This window comes from Pipistrellus kuhlii, unplaced genomic scaffold (genome assembly GCF_014108245.1).
Source record: "Pipistrellus kuhlii isolate mPipKuh1 unplaced genomic scaffold, mPipKuh1.p scaffold_m20_p_34, whole genome shotgun sequence".
Taxonomy (NCBI): domain Eukaryota; kingdom Metazoa; phylum Chordata; class Mammalia; order Chiroptera; family Vespertilionidae; genus Pipistrellus; species Pipistrellus kuhlii.
The window spans coordinates 1967406-1990958 of NW_023425534.1; the positions used below are offsets into that span (position 1 = coordinate 1967406).

General features: G+C 67.2%; 2 protein-coding genes across 2 annotated transcripts in view; one reads left to right on the forward strand and one right to left on the reverse strand.

Annotated features, from left to right (window-relative positions):
* Positions 1–359: 359 nt before the first annotated feature.
* HES2 (hes family bHLH transcription factor 2) lies at positions 360–2353 on the reverse strand. The gene is given in 7 exon segments (XM_036461137.2): positions 360–824; positions 826–944; positions 947–973; positions 1145–1244; positions 1966–2003; positions 2006–2060; positions 2309–2353. Coding segments are annotated over 7 exon segments (477 nt in total). The 3' UTR covers positions 360–731.
* A 5670-nt stretch (positions 2354–8023) lies between these two features.
* The window catches only part of ESPN (espin), a 42627-nt gene continuing 27097 nt past the window's right edge, over positions 8024–23553 (forward strand). Inside the window, exons 1-7 of the mRNA XM_045570563.1 lie at positions 8024–8332; positions 11370–11563; positions 19066–19252; positions 19382–19564; positions 19686–19817; positions 21405–21606; positions 22701–22969. Of these exons, the coding sequence (XP_045426519.1) occupies positions 8039–8332; positions 11370–11563; positions 19066–19252; positions 19382–19564; positions 19686–19817; positions 21405–21606; positions 22701–22969 (1461 nt within the window). The 5' untranslated portion in view covers positions 8024–8038. The remainder of the gene's footprint in view (positions 8333–11369; positions 11564–19065; positions 19253–19381; positions 19565–19685; positions 19818–21404; positions 21607–22700; positions 22970–23553) is intronic.

Genomic DNA, 23553 nt, shown 5'->3' on the forward strand with positions numbered 1-23553 from the left:
GGGTGCCCCGCCCTTGGCTCTGCCACAGTGACCGGTCTGGCTCCCCTCCCGGCACTGCCTCTGCGCTGGGCTCCTCGGGCCCCAGGGCACCCACGTTCTTGCCCACCCCTTCCTCACGCCTGGCATGTAAGCCAGGTTAGACTGATGCTCCCCCTGCCCACCCAGCCATACCCCAGCCTGCCGGCGCCGAGCCTGGCTGCCTCCAGGCCCTGCCACTCAGGCTTTGGAAGGAGGGCCCAGGAGGGGATGGCTCCCGTCCGGCCTGCAGAGCCCTCAGCTCACTGCTCCGGTCTGCCCAGAGGCTGCCCAGCAGAGCTGGCGAGGGGGCGGCCCAGGAAGGGCCGGGAGGGCAGCGAGCAGACGGCTGCACCCGGCTGCGGGAGCTGGGTCAGCCCTTGGATCGGGCCGTGCCGGGACCGGTGCGCCGGCTGCAGGGCGACTGGGCTGGTCCAGGCCTGCAGCCACGGCCACCGCAGGGGTGGGCCTCCTCCTCCCTGCGGCCACGCCCCCTTCTCCTGCGGCCCAGGCACCCTCATTGGGCGGAGGGGGTGGCGGGGAGGCGGGCTTCTCCCCTATTTCTTCCAGCGGAGTCCAGGGCCTGCAGTCTGGGCTCAGAGCCGGGGCTGCGGGCTGCGGCCTGGCCGTAGCTGGTCCCTCCCGGTGGACAGGCAGCGGCCACCAAGAGCTTCCTCCATCCCCGGGCCGTCAGCGGGTCCGTGGACTCGCCAGGGCTACCAGGGCCGCCAGAGGCCGGCGCCGCGGGGACACGCAGGCGGCGGGGGCGCGGGGGTGGGCGGCGCGGAGGGCGGGGGGGACCCCCCAGGCGTCCTCGGGGCGCCTGCCGGCGGGGGAGGTGGCCACTCTCCGCCGCAGGTGCTCCAGCAGCCGGCCCAGCGCGGGCTCCGGGGCGCCGCAGGCGGGCAAAGCGCTGGCCCGGCAGGCGCGTAGCCCTGGCGGAAGCCGTCAGAGGGCGCTGCGGGGCGGAGAGGCGCGTGAGGCACGGGATGCGGGGCGGGGCGGGGAGAGGCGCGGAGCGATGGGCTGTGTGGGGAGAGGCGCGGGGAGTGCAGCAGGGTTCGGGGTGCAGGGTTGGGCAGGGAGAGGCGCCGGGTGCGGGGTGTGGACAGGCTGGCGGGCCACTCACCGGGCGCCGCCGCGGGGCTGGGGGGCGCGGGCAGCTCCCGTAGGAAGCGCACCGTCATCTCTAGGATGTCCGCCTTCTCCAGCCTGGAGCAGCCGGAGCTCTGCGGGCGGCCATAGGGAGAGGGACAGAGAGAGGACATCAGGACAGATCCCCTCTGGCCTGCCGGCTGGCTGCCTGGTCCACCCCCCCCATCCCCACCTTAAAACCCAACAGCCCTATCCCACCAACCACAGACATATCCCCCCCCCCCATCCCTATCCCCACCCCCAGCCCTATTCCCACGCCCCCATCCCTATCCCCCCAACCCTAACCCCACCCCCCAGCCCTATCCCCACGCCCCCAGCCCTATCCCCCCCATCCCTAACCCCACCTCCCATCCCATATCCCCACCCCAGCCCTATCCCCACCCCCCAGCCCTATCCCCACGCCCCCATCCCTATGCCCCCCATCCCTAACCCCACCCCCATCCCTATCCCCACCCCCCAGCCCTATCCCTACCCCCCCATCCCTATCCCCTCCATCCCTAACCCCACCCCCCCAGCCCTATCCCCACCCCCTCAGCCCCATTCCTCCCCTCCCCCCTGCTCCATCCCAATCCATCCCCACCCGCTCCGGCCCGCAGCTGGGCGCGCTCCAGGCCCGCGGAGGGCCCGGCTGCCGGGGACCAGTCCCACCTGCGCTCGGCCGGCCCCGGGCGCCCGGCGGGGCCTCCTCGCAGGTTCCTGGGGTCCAGGCGACCAGCGCTCCCGCCCGCCTCGCTCCGCGCGCTCCCTCCCCCCGGTTCTCCCCCTTCCCCCCCGCCCCGTCCGGCGCCCCCTCACCTCCAGGCCGAGCAGCGGTGGGACGAGCGCCCGGAGCCCCGCAGGCTCTGGTTGATGAGCGCACGGCGGAGCTTCTCCAGCAGCGGCTTCAGGCTCTGCGGGCGTGGAGGCCGCGGTTATGGGGGGCGGAGGCCGCGGTTATGGGGGGCGGGGACCGCGGTTATGGGGGGGGGACCGCGGTTATGGGGGGCGGGGACCGCGGTTATGGGGGACGGAGGCCGCGGTTATGGGGACGGAGGCCGCGGTTATGGGGGAGCAGGGACCGCGGTTATGGGGGGGGGACCGCGGTTATGGGGGAGCGGGCATTGCGCACAGCGCGTCCCAGCCCCGGGCCCGATCCTACCTTCCGCAGCTCGGACGGCGGTCGCGCCCTCCGAGGCAGCCCCATGCTGGACGGGGAGGCGGCCCGGCTGCGGCCGGCGCTCGGGAGACGCGGAAGGTGCGGGACCGCGCAGTCCGGCCGCCCGCGGGCCCCGCCTCCGCCTGTGTCCCCGCCCGGGAGCGGGTGGTGAGGGGGGAGGGAGAGGGCAGAGCCCCGGGGACCTCGCTCCGGCCCCTCGCGGCCCATCCGGGCGGGGTCGCAGGCCCAGGGGCCCCAGAGCCCCGGCGACGGGGGGGCGGGGGTGGCATCGCAGCTTTCGCAGCTGCCGCCCCACAAGGTCCAGCTCCGCCCTCTCCATTCATTCACTCATTCACTCATTCATTCATTCACTCACTCACTCAGGTTTAGCACCTCCCCCTTTCTCCTCCCGGGAGGGGCTCGCCCGCCCCCCAGTCGCTCTGCGAACGCGGGTCCCAGCGGCGGGGAGAGAGGTCTCGGCTTGCCCAGGCCGGGCCGCCAGGGCTCTGAGGACGCCTGGGGCTCCCAGTTAGAGGCCACTGGTCCCAGTCCTCGGTTCTGGATGGTAAACTGAGGCCCGGAGGAGCCCGGGAAACCCAGGGGCCCTCGGAGCCCATTTTCTTTCCATCCGACGCCGGCTGCGTCCCCATCCCCGCCCGCGGGGCAGGCGGAGCCCAGCGGTGGGGCAGGCGGAGCCCAGCGGGGGGCAGGCGGGGCCCAGCGGCGGGAGGCGGGCCCAGCGGCGGGAGGCGGGCCCAGCGGCGGGGAGGCGGGGCCCAGCGGCGGGGCAGGCAGGGCCCAGGGGCGGGAGGCGGGGCCCAGCGGCGGGAGGCGGGTCCAGCGGCGGGAGGCGGGGCCAGCGGCGGGGCAGGCGGGGCCCAGCGGCGGGAGGCGGGGCCAGTGGCGGGAGGCGGGTCCAGCGGCGGGAGGCGGGGGTCCCGTGCTCCGGCCCCAGCGGCGCGGGCCGCCTCCTCGCCGGTGGCGGTTGGAGCGGCGAACGGGCTGGGCGTTCCCCGTCCATCTGCTCCGCCCGCACCCTCAGCCGCTGGCGGCAACGGCCGCGGCGAACGGCTCCGCGGCCCCCGGGCGGCGGAGGTCGGACCGCCCAGCCCGGCCCGGAGGAGGCTCCCGGGGGCGGAGCCAGGCGGCGCTGTCCGGGGTGCTGACAGCCCCCGCCCCGCCCCAAACCCCACCTCCGGCCCCATTCCTGTCACTCGCCCCAAATCCTCCTACCTCCTGCTCCCCCCAGCGAGAAGGCCAGCGCGTAGATCAGAAAGGGGGTGCAGCCGAAACCGGTTTGGCTCAATGGATAGAGCGTCGGTCTGCGGACTGAAGGGTCCCGGGTTTGATTCCAGTCAAGGGCATGTACATTGGTTGCGGGCACTTCCCCAATAGGGGTTTTGCAGGTCGATGTTTCCAACTATCTATCCCTATCCCTTTCTCTCTGTGAAAAATCAATGAAATATTTTTTTTTTTTAAAGAAAAGAACCGAAACCGGTTTGGCTCAGTGGTAGAGCGGTCTGCGGACTGAAAGATCCCGGGTTCGATTCCGGTCAGGGGCATGTACGTTGGTTGTGGGCACATCCCCGGTGGGGGGTGTGCAAGAGGCAGTTGGTCGGTGTTTCTCTCTCATTGACGTTTCTAGCTCTCTCTCTCTCTCCCTTCCTCTCTGTAAAAAAAAAAAAAAATCAATAAAAAATATGTTTAAAAAAAAAGAAAATAAAGGGGGTGCGAGCAGCCTGGGCGAGAGGCCCTCGGGCCTCCCGTCCCTGTGTGGCTCGCAGAGGGCCATCACTATGAAGGACATGCTGCTCACCAAGCACAGGACCCTCGCGTCCATTAACCCCCAATACAGTCCTGATTCGGAGAATAAATAAGTCAATATGTTTGGCCCGGCAGGGCCTGGGAGTGCCTGAGCCCTTTGCATTCTTTTTTTAGAATATACCTTTTATTGATTTTTTACAGAGAGGAAAGGAGAGAGATAGTTAGAAACATCAGTGAGAGAGAAACATCGATCAGCTGCCTCCTGCACATCCCCCACTGAAGATGTGCCCGCAACCAAGGTACATGCCCTTGACCAGAATCGAACCTGGGACGCTCTGTCCACTGAGCCAAACCAGTTAGCCCCCACCCCTCTTTGCATTCTTGAGCCCAGGGATCCGAAAAGGACTGTGGCTCCCTGGCTGATGTCCCACCTGTCACTCTCCCCCACCCCAGCCACACTGGCCCAGGCAGTTCCTGCCCACAAGCCCGCCCTGCACCAACCCCTACTGGCTCCTGGGGAAGGGGCTTGGGGAGAAGGCTCTTTCTGGAATGCCCCCTCATGCTGGTGGGCCATCATCAGAGCACCTGTGGGGGGAGCGAACGCCCTTTCCGGCGTGTTACCCCAGTCTCCCTCCACTCCCCACTGCTGTGCGGGACTGGACCAGCTCATGCGCCATTGCTTCCACAGAGGACCCTGGGCGTGGGGGGGGGCACGCACACCGGGAGGAAAGTCATTTATGACCAGAACTTAGCTGAGTCGCTGAGTGTGCAGCATGTGTGGGTCCCGGCGTTAGGGAGGTGGGGCCACCCACCCCTGGCCCTGCCCTCGGGTTCGGGCAGAGGCTGGAACAGGCACCCCCCACAGGACCGGTGGGTGGCCTGAGGTCCACGGAGGGATGAGAGGAGGCCAGCTGGCGGGGAGGGGGTTTGGGGGATCCATACGTACACATCTGGAGGGACAGGAAATAGGCAGAGGGACCGTCCGGTGCAGAGGGGAGAAGGCACAGCACCAGCCACCGGTGGTGTGAGCTCTGCCCCTTCCCATCGGTGTCGCTCAGGCAAGACACGTTCCAAACAAACCAACCAACCACCTCCCTGTGCCTCGGTTTCTCCAGCTGTGACATCGGAATAGTGGCTGTGCCTGCCGCATGGCATCCCCAGGGGGGTAAAGGTGCCAGTGAGGATTGGCATAGCGCCCGGTAAGCGGCAGGACTTCCATAAGCATGTCCTTGCTGGTGTGGGCTCTCGCTAGGGCTGCTGGGAGGACCCAGGGGGCCCGCAGGGGCCTAGAGCAGACAGGAAGGTCTGGATCTCAGCCCAGGTCTGAGCAGTGACCCTAAGAAAGGAGGCAAAGAAGATGTTCAGTGAGGAGGGGCACACACACACACACACACACACTCACACACACACACATGTGATGTTCCTCTTGGGGGGGGGAGGGGTTTCAGGGTGTCTTGCTTTGCCGCACACAGTATGGGTGGCTCCCAAAATGACAGAACCACGTGACAGATGAGGGTGTCCGGGGCCAGGAGAGCTGCCTGGGGCGGGAAGGACTTGAACTGCAGCACACGGTTTCAGTCATGGAGGAGGCATGGGGGTGGGGGGCGCCCATGAAGAGTCATTTCAGCTCCTTGTCCCGGCAGCACCCCTGCCAGTCACTCCTCAGGCCTCAGGGTGTGTCTGTCACTGGGGGAGCTGGAGGAGGGCAGCCTCGTGGGCACATGAACCAGCCAAGCATGGAGATTGCCAAGATAAGACTCCTCCCTTCCCAGCAGGGGATGGTGGATGGGTGGGAAGAGATCAAGCAATGAACTTGTGTGCATATACACATAACCCATGGACACAGGGTGGTGAAGGCCCGGGATAGGAGGGGGTAGGGGAGACCCGGGAGAGGTCAATGAGGGGGAAAAGAAGACATATGCAATAGTTTCAACAATAAAGATGTAAAAAGAAAGAGAGAAGCCCTAACCAGTTCGGTTCAGTGGATAGAGCATTGGCCTGTGGACTGAGGGGTCCCGAATTTGATTCCAGTCAAGGGCATGTACCTTGGTTGTGGGCACATCCCCGGTGGGGGGTGTGCAGGAGGCAGCTGATCAATGTTTAACTCTCCATCCCTCTCCCTTCCTTTCTGTAAAAAAAGAGATACAATTATTTTTTTAAAAAATAGAGAGAAAATAAATGAACACTTGAAAACTATTGATTTTATTAACCAACTAACGGCCCGGTGCATGAAATCGTGCATAGGTGGGGTCCAGCCCACCTCGATCCAGACCCAGAGGCCGGGACCTCAGGCAAATGGCAGGCCAGCCCTGCCCCCTGGTCCAACTCCCAGTCAAGGGGGCAATTTGCATATTAATCTTTTATTATATAGGATGCCACTCCAATCTATAATAAAAGTGTAATACGCTAATTAGACTGAACGTCCTTCCAGGCGAAGCCAGGGCTGGGAGGGAAACCTGGGTCCAGGGTGCCAGAAGGAAGCTGGTCCTGGCAGCGGGAGGAAGGGAGGCCTAGGCCTACTCTTGCACGCATGTCATGCATCAGGCCTCTAGTAGATTTAATGAAAAACAAAGGCAAGCCACCGGACTCAAAAAGAAACTAAAATAAAAGCACAATGTAGCAACCTGTCCTAAGAAAAACAATAAATTACAAAATGTGACAACATTAAAAAAAAAAAGACTCCTGGCTTCCCTTGTCCACAAACCAGAGTGGCCTCAGGTCCCGTGGAGGGAGCAAGGCCGGCCTGGCCAGGCGGATGTCCCTGGCAACCCATTCTCAAACGGACCCAGCGCCTCTGGGGGACCAGGGCCTCTGGGGGACCAGCGCCTCTGGGGTACCTGCTCCTCGGAGCTCCGAAGTCATCGCACAGCGCCACCAGGCGGCGGCCGCGGGAAAGTACGCGTGGCCGCCGCGGAATCCCATCTGGGACCCGCGGTTCCCGGAGGCAGCTCGGCGGACACGAGAGCGCTGCCCCCGCCGCTGGCCAGGCGCTGTGGGGACCGGCCTGGGCCAGGCCCCGGGGGCGGCAGGGAGGAGCGGGGGAGGGGAAGGCAGGGCACAGACTGTTTCAAAGTCACAGGATGTGCCGGCTCCCTCCCACGGCTGCGCAGCCCGCGCCTTCGGGGGCCCTTCCGCGTGTCCAGCCGCCTGTGCCGCCTCCCGCTCCAGGCAGGCTGCTGGCCACGCAGGCGGGAGGGATGGCCCACGTGCTCCCCCGGCCAGCAGCCCTCCTGGCGCTGCCTGCGCCCTCTGAGGGGTCCCGCCCCCCTTTTCTGGTGGCTGCTCTGTGCCCTCCGCAAGCCCCCCTCCTGCACCCCCTCTTTCCCTTCTCTCCGCGTGGCAGCCACGGGCCCTGCAGCTTTGGGGTAACTCCCCGCCCAGACAGCAGCTCTGGTGCCCCCTGTCCCACCCTCTGGATCAGAACCCGCGCTCTGGATCAGAACCGGCGCGCACCAGGCCCGGGCCCGCCTCCGCCGGCTCTGAGAGCAGCTCTGGCGTCCGGTGGGCTCCAGGGCTGAGGGCCCAGCACCTGTTGCTCCCATGGGGCTGGGCCCAGAGCCCCGGGGACTGGGGCCTGCTCCTGCCTGGCCTCTGCCCTTGTGGTCCCCCTGCCTGGACACCCCTGTCCCCCAAACCCAGCCCGGACCCTCCTCAGGGGGACCTTCAGGAGTCCAGTCCCTGCGCCTGTCCCCTTCGCCTGTCCCCTCCGCCAGGCCGGCAGCCCGGGGCGGGGCGCGGGCCGGTGGGCGGGCGGGGGCGGGGCGGGGGCGGGTCCCAGGCTTAAGCCCGGGCCGCGGGGGCCGGGCCCCAGAGCGCCGGAGGCGGAGCGGAGCGAGCGAGGGACCGCGGAGCAGGAGCCCGGCCGCCGCTCCGCCTCCCCACCCGCCGGGCCCCGACGGCCGCGCCACGGCCTCCGCCGCGGGAGCCCCGGGAGCGGCGCATGGCGCCCGGGGGAGCGCGCTGAGCGCGATGGCCCTGGAGCAGGCGCTGCAGGCGGCGCGGCAGGGCGAGCTGGACGTGCTGAGGGCCCTGCACGCCGCCGGCCGCCTGCAGCCCTCGCTGCGGGACCCGCTGGACGCGCTGCCCGTGCACCACGCGGCCCGCGCCGGCAAGCTGCACTGCCTGCGCTTCCTGGTGGAGGAGGCCGCGCTGCCCGCCGCCGCCCGCGCGCGCAACGGCGCCACCCCGGCCCACGACGCCGCCGCCACCGGCCACCTCGCCTGCCTGCAGTGGCTGCTCTCGCAGGGCGGCTGCAGGGTGCAGGTGGGTGCTCGCGCCCCGGTGCCCGGACTTCCTCCCTGGAGAGCCTGGCCTGCAGCCCCCCTAGGCTCAAGCGTGGGTGAGGCTGGCACCTCCCCACTGAACCTGCGTCCAGCTCCTCCCCGGGCCAGGGCAAGGTGGCTCCTGGGTTCAGTAAGCACCAGGGCAGATGCCCGTCCCGTCTTGGCCGCTGCGGGGTGAGCACCCAGGTGGTGGGGAACCGGAGGGGCTGGGGCAAACCACTGACCCAGGGGGCCCGGAAGGTGGGGGTGCACGAGGGCCTGGACACAGAATCAAGCCCAGGGGGCCCCCCACTATATCTGGAGGGGTGGGCACAGCCCACTCCAGGCTGAGAGCAGGTGTTCCCAAGGCCCCACCTGGTCTCCCGGCCCCGGCTGGTGGGAGCCTGGCTCCTTCCGAGCTGGGGAGGAGGTCGCTCAGGCCCCGGTGTGACTCTCCTGCTGGCCACAGGGCACCTGCAGGTGCTGGGCCGGGGGCTCAGGGCGTTCCCACCCCCCTGGAGCTGCCAGTCTACGGGGCAACACACAGCAAACCCACAGGCTGAAAAGCTAACCAGGCACCCCCAGGCCCTGCAAGGCCAGCGATGGAGCGCCTCGGGGAGCAGTTGGGTGAGGTGGCCGGGAAGGCCCCGCTGAGGGGGACTGAGGAGGAGGCACTGGCCAGGTGCTGGCCAGACAGCTGCCGTCCAGCACAGGAACAAGGAGTGCCCAGCGCTGCGGCCCGCAGGTCCTGTCCTGGGGAGGGGCAGCGTCGGGAGTGGGTGAGGGTGGAGAGGCCGCCAGGGGTCTCAGGGGCTGGCCTCAGGAACCCGGAAGGTGCTCTGGCCGTGGGACCGCTGGCGGGAGGAACAGACCTTTGGGTGTGACCACTGGGTCCCGGGATGTGGAAGACGAGGCCAAAGCACCTGAGCTGCGGGCTGTGCCCTGAGGGGGCCAGACCCCTGCCCCCTTTTTGTTCTCAGGACGAACCCCCCCCCCCACTTCCGCCCTTGCTGGGAGATGGCCCGGCCTTATCTCCCCCTCCGGCCTTATCTCCCCCTCCGTTATCAGAGTTCCTGGCACGTGGCCCCTGCCCCCGCTTGGGGAGGTGGCGTGCCTCCCTGTCCCGGTGTGCAGCCCTGGCCGGAAGCCGGCCTCGCCTCCGCAGAGGAGGCGGAAGAGCAGGTGGCCTTGTGCCCGGCTTATCTGGGCTTCTGTTCCCCAGCCCCGGGGGCGGGGTGTGGGGGGAGGACACCTCCATCCCGGCCCTGCTCAGCCGGAGAGATAAGCAGATTCAGGGTGCCGAGGCCGGAGCTTCAGGGACAGGCCAGCGCCCCTAAGCCCGGGTCCTCTTCTTACTGTTACCCCCCCCCCCCCGAGGCCAGGGCCAACAGGACCCCCTGGAGCTGCAGGCCCCCAGCCCCAAGGCCAGGAGGGACCGAGGGCCTTTCTCCAGAGCTGAGCCCGGCACATCCTTCACTGTGGTCCTGCCTGGGTCACCTCTGGCCAGCCCTGTCCCCTGGGTTCAAGGGACACACTGAGCCAGACTGCCACCTGGACATCCAGCACTCAGAGGGTCTCAGCGTCCCCCTCCTCTCCTGGGGTTCACTCCTGCCCCTCTGCCCTCCTCACTGCCCACCCCCCTCTGCCCTCCTCACTGCCCACCCCTCTGCCCTCCTCACTGCCCACCCCTCTGCCCTCCTCACTGCCCACCCCCCTCTGCCCTCCTCACTGCCCACCCCTCTGCCCTCCTCACTGCCCACCCCCCTCTGCCCTCCTCACTGCCCACCCCCCTCTGCCCTCCTCACTGCCCACCCCTCCCGGCCGCAGCCAGTCCCCCTGCGCCTGTCCCCCTGCCTGGAGGACCATCAGCCGCCCTAGGCTCCATGCCCTCCAGCCCCTCGCTGCCGCTCACCTCTCGCTGCCACAGCCACACCTGTGCCCACCTGTGCCCACACCTGGGCAGAGGGGCCCCATGCCCACCACTCACTACTTCCCGGTGCCCTCTCCGCTCCGTCGTCACACGTGCTTAGTGTGGGGAGCACCCAGAGCCCACGTGCACCTCCCAGCCGCCTGCCAGCCTCTGCATCTCGGGGATGGTCCTCCTCACCCAGCCCCGTGCCCAGCACCTGCCACCCCTCCCACGCAGGCACACACCTGGGTGCTCACGAGGACACATGGCACTTCTGACCATTGCCCCACTCCCTCGGGGTGCCTGGGAGAGGGCTGCCACCATTGGCTGACCGCCCAGGCCCTGCCCACTGCCCCGCGGGGCGGGGCGGGGTGAGCAGGCAGCCTGGGGCAGGGCGTGGGTGTGCTGGGAGGCGGGCCGTTGTCTCCGCTGACTTTGGGTTGTTAAAGGAGCACCCATGGGAGAGCCTCCCCATGTGACACCTGGGGGAGCGGGGCAAGCGTTGGAGGCAGAAGGTGCCTCTGATCCCGATGCCAACCTGGTGCGGCCCCAACAGCCCACCTCCCTGCCCAGCAGCTCTCGCTCCCTCACCCACGCATTTCTGAGCACGTGGGCGCCAGGCACCGGTCTCCGAGGGACCCCGGAGCGCCTGGGGGACAAGGTGCCACGTCCGGAATGCCTGTGCCATGCGGGCACCTCCGCCACGGCCTGCAGTGCTCAGAAAGCCCCCGCGCACGGCTTGTGGCGCCACTTTGGACCGCTAGGTGCCCGAGGACAGAGCTGCCCTAGGGCCGGAGGGAGGCGGGAAGGGCCTGAGCCAGAGAGCACGTGGGCCGGCCGGCACACTGAGAGGTCCCAGATTTGATTCTGGTCAGGGGCACGTGCCCGGGGTGTGGGCTCCATCCCCAGTGGAGTCTTGCAGGAAGTAGCCGATCCATTGTTCTTTCTTATCAGGGATGTTTCTCTCTCTCCCTTCCTCTCTCTCTTTTTTCTTCCTTCCTCTCTGAAATCAATAAAATATATATATATATATACATATATATGTCTATATGTATATATATGTGTATATATATATATATTTTTTATTTTTTTTAAAAGACAGTGAGACTAACGGACCCTCCTCCCGCAGGACAAAGACAATTCCGGTGCCACGGTCCTGCACCTGGCCGCCCGCTTCGGCCACCCCGAGGTGGTGGACTGGCTGCTGCGTCACGGCGGTGGGGACCCCACCGCGGCCACGGACACCGGCGCCCTGCCCATCCACTACGCCGCCGCCAAAGGAGACTTCCCCTCCCTGAGGCTCCTCATCGGGCACCACCCTGAGTGAGGACGCCCCTCCTGGTGGGGGGGGGGTGTGCCGGGGGCTCAGGTGCTGGGAGTTTGCCATCCCCTCGGGCATCTGGGGGAGTGGCCGCACCTGGAGCCAGGGGGCCAGGCCAGAGGCAGCTCCTGCACAGCCGGATGGCTCCCCTCCCGCAGGCTCACTGCCACGTGCCCCGGGCCCTGCAAGGCCCGGGCCTCCAGCCCAAGGTCTCTGCTCCCCCATGCTCCCAGCCTGCAGGGTGCTCCCTCCAGCCCAGCCTCATTGGCTGCTGTGCTCATTGGCAAGGCTGTTGTAAATGGGGGGGGGGGGGTAAGAGCATCTCCTAAACCGCAGTCAGGAGGCGATGGAGGAGGAGCCTGGCACTTACCCAGAGGTGGAGGGAGAGGACTGCCCCCCCAGACTCCTCCCCCAGCCCCACAGGTCCCCCCCCCCCAACCAGGCCATCCACAGAGCAGCTGCTCACTCCCTGTGGCCCCTCAGCCCATTCCTGATACAGAGGCGCTGGGCCCCACACCCCAGAGGCTCTGCTGATTGGCTGGGCTGAGGAGCCCTGAGCAGGGGCTGGGGCTCCCGGGGGGGGGGGGGCAGGGCAGGAGGAAGAATGGGGCTCAGTGCGCACAGGGGAGGCGGGGGCGGTTAGGGAGGAAGGGCCAGGTCTTTGGCAGCTGGGGAGACAGGAGCCCTGGGGGAAAGCCGTCCAGACATGGTCCGAGGGGGGCACCAGTGGCCCAGGGCCCTGGCAGGTGGGTGACCTCTGTCAGTCCAAGTGGGCGCCTAGGACGTGAGCGGCCTCAGAGGACCCGCCTAAGGGCGGTCACCAGGCGAGAGGGTCACCCCCGGCTCACTCCTGAGGCACCGCAGGGCCGCTGGCCACCAGGGGGCGGGGGGCTGCTGCCCTTGGCCTTGGGCAGGTGGCCGCAGCATCAGCCTCGGGCCCAGCACATTGGCGTGGGTGTGGGCAGCCCCCAGGCCCGGCCGTGACCTGGCTGAGCAGGAGGCTCCCTGGCCTGGTCAGTGGGGGGCCATGGGCCACGTGGGCACGGGTCCGCACCACTGTCACATGAACTCTGCTTCTGGACAAGCTGGGGTTCGGACTTAGAGCAGGAGGCCCCAGGACTCCTGAGAACGGCTCCCGGCCCGGCACCGTCGGCACCCAGGGCTGAGGGGCTGGGACCAGCCCTGCGACATGGCCCCCCACCGGGGCGACTCCGATGCTGCTTCCCCTCCCCCCAGGGAAACGAGAGGACACAGGGGTCCTGTGAGGGGAGGGACGGCTCTGGCCGACCACCTGCACCACCCGCCTCGCCCTCCCACATAACGGGCCCCAAACGTCAGGCTGGCAGTGATGCCAACCTAGCCCGGCAGTGAACTGGAAGGGCCTGCCCGCCCTGGGAGTGCTGAGGAGGACCTGAGGGGGAGGAGGGTCTGAGGTGGAGGTGGAGGGGGGTGTGGGGGGAACCCCAGGCAGGCTGAGCCCCTCCTCACCAGGAGCCTGGGGAAGGCCCTGGCTGTGCCATGGGACAGCCTGGGCCTGGGAGCCTTGGGGACACTGCCCCCTCCCAGGCCCTGCAGGTGTGCCGGGACTGGCTGGGGGGTGCCGGCTCTGTCCAGGTGGCCGGGACTGATGGCTGCCGGCCCCCAGGCCACGGTGACTGTCAGGGAGGTGACAGGGGGCTGACTGTCCCTGGCTGATAAGAAGGTGCTTTTGTGTGGTTGCCAGACAGGGCTCAGGCGGGAGGGGAGGCTGGGCGTGGGGTGGGCACTGCCGGAGAGGAGGTGCAGACCAGTGCCCACCAGCAGCCTGTGGGGATGGAGATCCTGCTCCCCGAGCCTGGGGCTGGCAGGGAGCTGGGGCGGGGGGGTGGGGGGGGGGCTGGGACTGCTCTGGCTGCAGGGCGCAATCAGGGGCCCAGGCAGCGGCTGGAAGCCCAGCGCCCGCCCACCCGTGAGCCTGGCTGCCGTGGAGCCTGTGAATTATTCACGAGGGCTCAGCTCTCCCTGCGGGGGAGGGCGGCGGCTCCAGCCCTCCCAGGGAGAAACCGGATCCCGCCAGGAGCTCGTGGCCTGGGGCCATGCGGTGACAAGCTCCGGAGGAGCTGGAGGGCTGAGGGTCCGGGGAGGGCCAGCCAGTGCCGGGCTGCATTGGGGGGCAGCGAAAAGGGCTTGAGACCCCAGGAACACCTGCACCCCCACCCCCACCCTTCTTCCAGTCTATCCCAGTCCACTGGCCAAATTCTCCCAGAGGCCAAGGACTGGCCCCAGCGGCCTTGGGGTCTGCTGTCCTGGGGACCCTCCCCCTGAGCCCTCTGCAGAAAGGGGGTCCCTACGCTGGAGGCACCGAGGCTGACAGCAGCTGGCTGGGTCGTCCCTCCTGGCCAGGAACATGAGTGGCTGGTGGTGGGAACCAGTGGGGACAGACTGGGAAGTGGGAGGAGCAGGGCCCTCAGGGCGCCTCACCACCTGCCGGGAGGGTCCTGGGGCCCCAGAGCCACCAGGCTCAGCCAGGCCCCCTCCCCGCACCCGAGCTGGAAGGCTGGGGCCTGGGGGGTGGGCTCTGGGCCTGGGTCAGAGGTTGGAAGTGCCCCGGCCAGGAGCCAGGAGAGGCCAGTGTCTCCCAGAAGCCGGCACCAAGCTCCAGTGTGAGCCTTACAGCCACCCAGGCCGGGCCGTGTCATCAGCCCATTTCACAGGCGGGCTCATCCCCCTGCGCCAGGCCAGACTCAGGGCCAGGGACTTCCAAGTGCCTCGCGGAGGGACAGGTACAGAGAGGGCGTCTCGTGGCCAGAGGCCAGCTGCCTGCGGAGGTCCCCTGGCCGCCCCTCTCTGCTCTGTCTCCGGGGACTCCGAGCTGCTTCTACAGCCCCGCTGGAGGGGCTCAGGCAGCCCCCGTCGTGAGCAGGGAGCCGGGCTGCTCACCCCTCGAGAACCCCAGGGACTCCCCCTTCGAAGGCAGAGGCTGTGCCAGGCCTGGGTGTGCCGCAGGCGGTGAGGGCTCCTTTATTCTGCCACCACGCCCAGGTCTGCCCTGGTGCCAGCTGAGGTCCTGGGCACGGGCCCCGGGTGGAGCCGGGGCTGGCACCTCCACGATGGGGACCCTGACCCAGCTGGAGGCTCTGAGAGAGGAGGGCCTGGTGGAAGAGGGGGACCCCGCTCCATGGGGACAGCCTCCACCTCCACCAGCAGCGCCCGGTCCCAGCCGTGAGACCTGGAGCCCGGCGGCTCGCCCCGCCCTGGCCCTGCCCTCCTCCTCCCAGCTCAGCACACCTTTGGGGACCACCAGTCTCCCCACCACTGACAGGGAAGCCACTTCCTTACATGGCCCAGCGACCCTCACTCTGGCCCACCCTCCCCGCCAGCTGCTCCCCCATCGCCTGCTCTGCTCCCACAGGCCAGCGCCTGCGGCTTCGCCCTGGCTGTTCCCTCGCTCAGAGCTCTTCCCTGCAGCGCCCTCCTCCTCTGCTCCTCTCTCTCTCTCTCTCTCTCTCTCTCTCTCTCTCTCTCTCTCTCAGTGCGGCCTGCCTGAGCGCCTTCAAACTGTAACGCACCCCACAACACGCACACTCCCTCCCCATCTTCCCGCCTCTTCCCCCGGCTCCCTCCCTGGCCTGGCATTGCATTGGCGCCCCTGTGTCTGCCTCCCGCCAACGAGGCAGACCTTGCTCCCCACCCTGTGTGCCAGTGCCTGACACTGGTGCGTTCTTGTTACCGGGGTGAGGCCTCTGGAACCCAGCTTTCGGCCGGCTCTCAGCCTGCGCGGGTCAAGCCGCCTGGCCCAGGCCCAGGCCCAGCGGTGGGCAGAGGAGGGCAGGGTGCGGACTGCAGGTGCACGTGGGAGAGGGAGGCGCCTCGGGGCCAGTGCCCACCCAGCTGCCTTGGAGCGGGGAAGTAGATGGCCTCACTGGGGAGCGCACTTAGAAAGGAGGCCCTGGGGCACAAACACATTTGGAGGTGAGGCAGGCGGAGGCTGAGGGCCCAGCGCAGGCAGGTGTTGGGGGAGGGGCACCCTTAGGCAGTGGCCACGTCACATGAGGAGGGGAACACCTCCAGGGTTGGTAGCGTGGCCCAGCAGGCGGGCGAGGGGATGGCAGGCCACCCCCATAGGAAACACAGCGTCGAAAAGCTGCTTCTTCTGTTCTCCCGCAAGAGGCACGGAGAGGCCAGGCAGGTGTCACGCCCACTTGCCATATGTGGAAACTGAGGCTCGGAGGGCAAAGAATGTGCGGTGAGCTGCAGAGTCAGGGGGTGAGCAGAGGCCAGGGCAAAGGGCAGGGGCTGGTTAGGGGGACCGCCCCTCCCCCCAAAGGTTGTCCCTGAGGCTAGAACTTGATGCGCTGGATCAGGGTGTCCCCTGAGACCCCGCCCCACCCCTCTAGGCAGTGACTCCTGCTTGGTGAGGCCTGGACATCCCCAGACAGCAGTGCACCCCCATGGACACAGGGAGGCAGGGCCTAAAAGGCAACCTGGCGCAGGGCGGTGCTGAGGCTCCCGGTCGGTCGGTCGGTCGGTCGGATGCCGCCTCCCCAGCAGGATGGCTTTGAGAAGCCAACACACAAGAGGCCAGACCTTGGCGCAGGCGGGAGGGCTCGTCAGCCAGGCCCCTCCCACACCCGGGTCCTTCTCTGCCTCACTTTCCCCATCTGTAAAAGGGGGACAATGCTGATGCCGCCTCCTGAGGGCACTTTATAAGGACAGAATGAGAGCGTGTGCCTCATGCTGACCACGGCCCTTGGAACAGAGAAACCACTCACTAAACGGCACCTGCCACCACTGCTATCAATGACGGCCATTGCTCCTCCCACTGGAAAGCCATCTCTCCATCTCAACTCATCCTTTATCGCCTTATGCTCATGCAGACTTCTATAGCACGGGGGGGCCCATCCTCCGGCCTGCGGGCTGAGGCAGAAGAGGGTAACCAGGCTAGGACCCCCTCGGCCATCCTGGCCCAGCAGCGAACCTGCCTGTGTGCTGGGGGCCCCCGGGCGGGAGCTCTCCCCCCACTCGGGAGGACCCTGAGCCAGAGGCTGAGGTGCTAAGAGCAACGGTGACACGTCCAGTGCTCGCTGCGCACCCGGGACTCTGGCCGAGAGCGCCGGCCGGTGGCCAGGCAGGAGGCCGAGGGCATGTCCGCCCCCTCCTGCCGGGTCCTGCTCCGTGCCAGCTTCTCAGGCCTCCTCGGGCCGGCTGGGTGCCCCCGGGCCATAGATACCTGCCAGGCGGGGGCTGCTGGGAGGGCAGGGCTCCTGGCAGGTCTGGCCCCCGAACCCTGTCTGTGCCTCAGGCATCCCCAGAGAGTCCTGGGGGCCCTGGGGGGAGGCCCCCCGCCAGCCTGCCGTGCCCAGGACCCCAGCACTCGCTGTGCCTTGGTGACGGGGTGAATAATTCAGGCCACTGAGTGTCGGTCATGAAATATTAAACGGCTGTTGCTGACGCACCAGCATGTGAAGGCGTGTGTGGGGGCCAGTGGCCCCAGGCCAGGCTGTCGCCGAGGCGAGGCATGTGTCTCTGTCGCCGTGTGTGCTGTGTCCGCTCGTGGGCACCGCTCGGCCCGACGCTGTGGGGTGACGGAGGGCAGCCGGGCCTGGCCCCTGCGCCTCCTCAGTGTGAGAAGTGCTGGCTCAGCATCAGCCCCAGCCAATGGCAGCTTTGTGTCAGGGCGGCCAGCCCACACCAGGCGGGAGGAGCGCCTGGGGTCAGGGGTCAGGGAAGTAGACAGAGGCAGGCTGTTAGGGACAGGGAGAAAGACATCAGCTGGGCGGGCATTGGTGGGGGGAGTAAGAGGGAGGGGCCAGGTCATGTTGGCAGGGACAAGGGGAGGGGGAGTGGGCAGATGGAAGAGGAGCGGATGGCCTGGTGCCTGTGTTGATGGGCAGAGGGGCTGGGGGTTGGACGTGGCAGAGAGGGCGTGGATGGAGGAGGGAGCGTGGGTTTGGTGATGTGAGTGGGCCGAGGGAGGGGAAGAACTGCCCTTCCTGAGGCTCAGCATACTCGGGCACAGCCCCTCCCCTGAGCTGAGAGCCACTGGGCTGTTGGTGGGCAGCTCCTGGGTCTGCGCCTAGATTGTGCTTCCACCTAGTGGCCAACTCCGGTAACTGCACGCTGGGCTGTCCATGACCCCTGAGAAGTCAGAAAAACAGGATCAGCCAGGGCCCTGCCGGCTCCCCTGTTCCCAGCGGCGCCCCAGCTCCTGGGGAGACTTCCCTGTCCCCCAGTAAGGACCCTCTGCGGGATCCGAGGGGCAGTGGCAGGTGCAGGCAAGGCCCCAGGGAATGCCCTCTCTCCACTCCCTGTGAGCCTACTGTGCGCATCGCACCGACAGATGTGCCCTCACCCACACGTCACGTACAGCTGTGTGACCTCAGGCTTGTCACAGCCTCTGAGCCTCAGTGCCCCTCTGCCAATGGGACCACACCGGCCCTCAGGGCGTCCGGGAGAGCCTGCCTGCTGACTTCATGGCACAGCGCCCGCCGGGAAGTGCCCAGTGGACGGGGCCAGCCAGAGGGCTGCCAGGTTAACCACCAGGATATCCAAACGAATGTTCGTTTCAGATGAACAACAAACCAAGTATTTTGGATACACTTATAATTTTTATTTTTAAGTATTTTTATTGATTTCAGAGAGGAAGGGAGAGGGAGAGAGATAAAAACATCAATGATGAGAGAGAATCACTGATCAGCTGCCTCCTGCATGCCCCCTACTGGGGATCGAGCCCACAACCCAGGCATGTGCCCTTGACCAGAATTGAACCTGGGACTCTTCACTCCACAGGCCACTGCTCTATCCACTGACAAAACCAGCCAGGGAGATATATATATGATTTGTTGTTTATCTGACGTTCAGAACTAACTGGGCATTCTGTGTTTACCTGGCAACCCCCCCTTTCTGTTCTCTGGAAACTCAGCCACGGGGGAGGCATGGGCCAGAATCAGTTATGTTCAGCCAAGCAAGACAGGTGTCCACGGAGCGGGCAGGGCAGTGTGGGCACAGGGTGAGAACGGTCTAACTTGCCTGGGAGAACCACGGCAGGCCTCATGGAGGAGGGAGCTGTCCTGAGTCTTAAAGGGCGAGGAGGAGGAAAGGAGAGAGCTGGCAGTAGGCATGGGACTTACGGGGACAGTGGGTCAGTGTGGCTGATAGGGAGGGAGAGAGTTGGCAGTAGGTATGGGACTTCAGGGACAGTGGGTCAGTGTGGCTGGAAGGGAGGGAGAGGCCCGGTCAGGCCTTGGTGAGGGGTGAGCTATTAGCCGAGGGCAGGGCCGAGCTCAGAACCAGGTGTGTTGTAGGAAGGAAGGGCTGGGGGAGGAGGGGCAAGCCAGAGGGGCCCCTGAGGGCGGCTGGCACAGGTCTGAGCCTAGAGGGAGCCAGTGACTAGGCCCCCGTCGACCCACCCTGCCAGCCCCCCAGGGTCCCCAGAAGGGACGAGGGACTTGGGAAGGCTTCGCGGGGCGGGGAGGGGGGGCGGGGGGCGGGTGCTGAGAGCCTCCGTGGCGCTTCCTGCTCGCAGGGGAGTGAATGCCCAAACCCAGAACGGTGCCACGCCCCTGTACCTGGCGTGCCAGGAGGGCCACCTGGAGGTGACGCAGTACCTGGTGCAGGAGTGCGGCGCCGACCCGCACACCAGCGCCCACGACGGCATGACCCCGCTGCACGCGGCGGCGCAGATGGGCCACAGCCCGGTCATCGTGTGGCTGGTGAGCTCCCCCGGGGCGGGGCGGGGCCTGCGGGGCGGGCGGGGCCTGTGCGGGCGGGGCCTGTGCGGGCGGGGCCGGTAGGGCCTGGCGCCCGGCCCCGCCCACCCTCTGCCCCGCCCCTCCCGCCAGGTGAGCTGCACCGACGTGAGCCTGTCGGAGCAGGACAAGGACGGCGCCACGGCCATGCACTTCGCGGCCAGCCGCGGCCACGCCAAGGTGCTCAGCTGGCTCCTGCTGCACGGCGGCGACATCTCCGCCGACCTGTGGGGCGGGACCCCGCTGCACGACGCCGCGGAGAACGGGGAGCTGGAGGTGAGGGGGGGCCGGGGCGGGAGGGGCGCCCTCTGCCGGCGCCGTGCGCTCCGCACAAGCGGCCGGCGCGGGGCGCGGGGCGCGGGGCGCAGCTAGCGGGTGCCCCTGCGTGCCCCTGCAGTGCTGCCAGATCCTGGTAGTGAACGGCGCGGAGCTGGACGTCCGCGACCGCGACGGCTACACGCCCGCTGACCTCTCCGACTACAACGGCCACAGCCACTGCACCCGCTACCTGCGCACCGTGGAGAACCTGGTACGCCTGGCCCTGCCCCGGTATCTCACTCCAGCCCCCCCCCCCCCAGCACCCCGTACAGGTAGGTGTTGTGAGCCCCGTTAGCACCCAGGAAGCTGGAGTGCAGAGACATGAAGGCCCTTGCCTGAGGTCACACAGGGAGTAAGGGCCCCCCAGGCCATTTCCCCACGTGACTTCTCAGCCGGGACCACTGGGCATTGGGGAGTGGGGCCTGGAGGCAAAACGGTCCAGGTCGTCCTGACGCGGGCGAAGGCCGGGAGAAGTCACCGGACACGTTCGAACAGGACAGCTCAGTTCGTTCAGCTGGCCACAGCCCGCACAGATATCTCATTTCACCCTCGCCGCCGCCCGCCGGCAGCGAGTGTGAGTGTGCCCATTTCCCGGTAAACTGAGGCTCAGGGAGGCCCAAGCTCACAGTGTTAAGTGGTGGAGCCCAGTGGCCGGGCCGAGAGTCACCTCCAGACCACTCCACTGCCTGCTCGCTCGCAGTGAGCTTCTTCGGAGCCAGAAGCCTGTGCTGGTCCTTTTAAATTACTTTAGCCTGGCCATCGAGCAACCCATGGGGACCTGGGCGCCCTGCGGTGTCTTCTGTTACCTGTGGGGTCAGGCTTGGTGCTCTCCGTGCCCACGGCTGTCAGCCAAGGAAGGGCACCTTCAGCCGCCCCGTTCAGCTCCTGCGCTTCCCCTTGGCTCCCGGGGCAGGCCGAAGTGTGCGGGGTGTGGGGCCCGGCCCCTCGCTCAGGTGGGCCCCGGGATGGCGGCGGCAGATCCGGCCGCAGAGGACGCTGGCCCAGAAAGGCCAACAGGCCCCAGAGCCCCTCCTGACGGCCGGTGAGCACGCTGCAGAGCCGTTACTGCCGCCGCCCCCACTCCCACGGGGCCTGTGACACTTCTCGGGCCGGCGGGAGGCGCGGGCCTGGGCAGGAGCAGCGAGCGAGCAGCTTGCCGGCAGCAGAGCAGCATGGGCAACGTAAGCGGGGCCCCACCCCAGCCCAGCCCGTGCCAGGAGGGGCAGGTGGGGGCGGAGCAGGACAGTGGTGGGGGGCGGCTGGCTTGGAAGCCTCAGCTTCAGATGCCCACCTAGTTCAGCTGGGCCGCCCCATGCCCCTCCCTTTCCCTGAGGGCCTGTCTGGAGACAGGGACGGGTGCTGGGATTTGCCCAGTCGGGCCAGGAGACAGGGCTTGCTGACCAGGTAATGGGGGGTCAGTCCTCCCTGCAAGCTGAGGGGCCTTGCACCCCTCCCCTGCCCCCAGCTGCTGCCAGCACCCTCACCAGCTGCAGAGCCCGGGCCCCGCCCCCAAGAGGCCCCAGAGCCCAGGCCCTCTGCCCACTGAGGAGGAGGAAGGCGGCTGCCCTGTGGCTCTCCCAGTGGGTGCACTCAGGGCCCCCCTCCCTCAGCCTCTCCACCTCCTGAACAGGGAGGGGCTGGAGGAGGAGTCTCCCAGTTTCCCGGGTCCTGCTGCTGGGGGTGAGGCTTGAATCTTGGCCCAGAAAGGGCAGTGGCTTAGCCAAGGTCACACAGCGGACCCTGCCCGGAGCTCCTGGCCTCGGGGCTGGCGGCCCTCACCCTCCGCTCCTCTGCGCAGAGCCTGGAGCACCGTGTGCTGTCCCGGGACCCCTCCGCCGAGCTGGAGGCCAAGCAGCCCGACTCAGGCATGTCCTCGCCCAACACCACCGCATCGGTCCAGCCACTGAACTTCGACCTCAGCTCGCCCACCAGCACCCTCTCCAACTACGACTCCTGCTCCTCCAGCCAGTCCAGTATCAAGACCCGGCGCCCCCCACGCGGTGAGTGGACCCATGGGAGGAGGGAGGAGGGAGGAGGGAGGAGGGGGAGCAGCCCTGGGCCAGCTCTGCCCACAGCTACCTCCAGAGGCTGCCCAGGTCACCGGAGAGGATGCTGGTTCTGGTGAACGACAGACACTCATGTGTGTGTGTCCCCATCACAACATACATGTATGTCCACACACTTGCACATGCACCTCGCACACGATATAATATCCTCACTCACACGTGCACAAACTGTCCCCAGAACTTACACACTCAAGAGTGCACACTTGTGCCCTAGCTGGGGTGGTTCAGTGGATAGAGCGTCGGCCTGCGGACTGAAGGGTCCCCGGTTTGGTTCCTGTCAAGGGCACAACATGCCCAGGTTGCGGACTTGATCCCCAGTCAGGGGCATGCAGGAAGCAGCTGGTCAAAAACTCTCTCATCATTGATGTTTCCTTCTCTCTCTGAAACCAATAAGACATTTTTAAAGAGTGCCCTCTTGTACATGTGTGCACACAATATACAGATATGAGTGCACAGCCACATAGTAACTGCGCAGACATACACACACGCCTACGCTGCACACAGGCACACAGCTCTCCTAGATGTGCTCACCCCGCCAAGTCCACAGCCTAACACAGCACAGTCATAAACACAGAGCCTGCGACTCACGCACCGTCACACGACACGCACAAACGCTCACGCAGAAGCCAGACACGCCAGCACGCACGCTGACCACACCCTGAGCCCGGGGACCTCCACTCAGGTGGTGGCTGCAGAGATGGCGGGCACCCTGAAAGGCTGGGTGTGGCATCCGCATCCCTGCCACCTGCCCTGCCAGGTCTGCCTGGAAAGCAGCCCTCCCGCTCAGGTGGCTCAGCGCACGGGCACACCTGCAGCCAAAGCTCAGGGCGCACACCCCACACCGGGTGAGGTCCCTGAGGCGTGGCCTTCCCCGGCAGGTGCAGAGCTGGGGGAGGGCAGGGCCAGGACCGGGGGGCCACGCTGGGCTGCACCCCTGAGGTCCACTGCCCACTTGGCAGTAGAGGGTCTCAGACAACTCTAAGCCCGGCCTCCCCCCTCCTACCCCCCGCCGCCCCCACCCCCACCAGGGCTTCCCCGAGGCAGAGCCGCAGAGATCCAGAGCTACATGGACATGCTGAGCCCCGAGCTGAACCTGGCCCAGGGCAAGATGGAGAAGAACACAGCACCACCGCCCCCCAGCTTCCCGCCGCCGCCCCCTCCCCCGGGCACCCAGCTGCCCCCGCCCCCACCCGGCTACCCCGCGCCCCAGCCCCCCGCAGGGCTGCAGGCCGCGGACATCTACATGCAGACCAAGAGCAAGCTCCGCCACGTGGAGACCACGGGCTTCCGGAAGGAGGTAGTGAGCCTCCGCCCTCCGCCCTCCGCCCTCCGCCCTCCGCCCACTGCCCACCACCCACCGCCCACCTCTGGGCGCCCGGGCTGGTGGGGGTCCTGGAGGCCAAGGGGTCCCTGGGCCAGTGGCCTGTTCAAGAGTCCATACTCCTGGCAGCCCCGTGGGGGCTCAGGGCTGGGCCCTGGGGACAGGGGGATGGGTAAGATCAAGCCGCTGCCCTCTGCAGAGCTGGGGGCAGAGAAGGGACTAGAACATACACCCAGACAGTGGGGCCTCCGGGCCTGGGTCCCCGCCACCTCTCGCACAGAATGGCAGGGTGGTCATGGAGTGGCACCCAGTCTGGACTGACCCCCTGTTTGGGCTTGAGGCCGGACAGTGAGGTGAAGTGAGTGAGGTGGCGGGGCCAGGCCTGAGATGAGTCCTCGGGAGAAGGGGAGGAGTCCCATGTGGGCATGTTGAGTGCCAGGTGCTGGGGGTGGCAGGGCCGCTGGGGATGGGGTCCTGGCTGAGGCTCCGGAGTGGGGCTGGGGGTCAGAGGGTTGGGCTGGGGGTCAGAGGGCTGGGCTGGGGGTCAGAGTGGGGCTGGG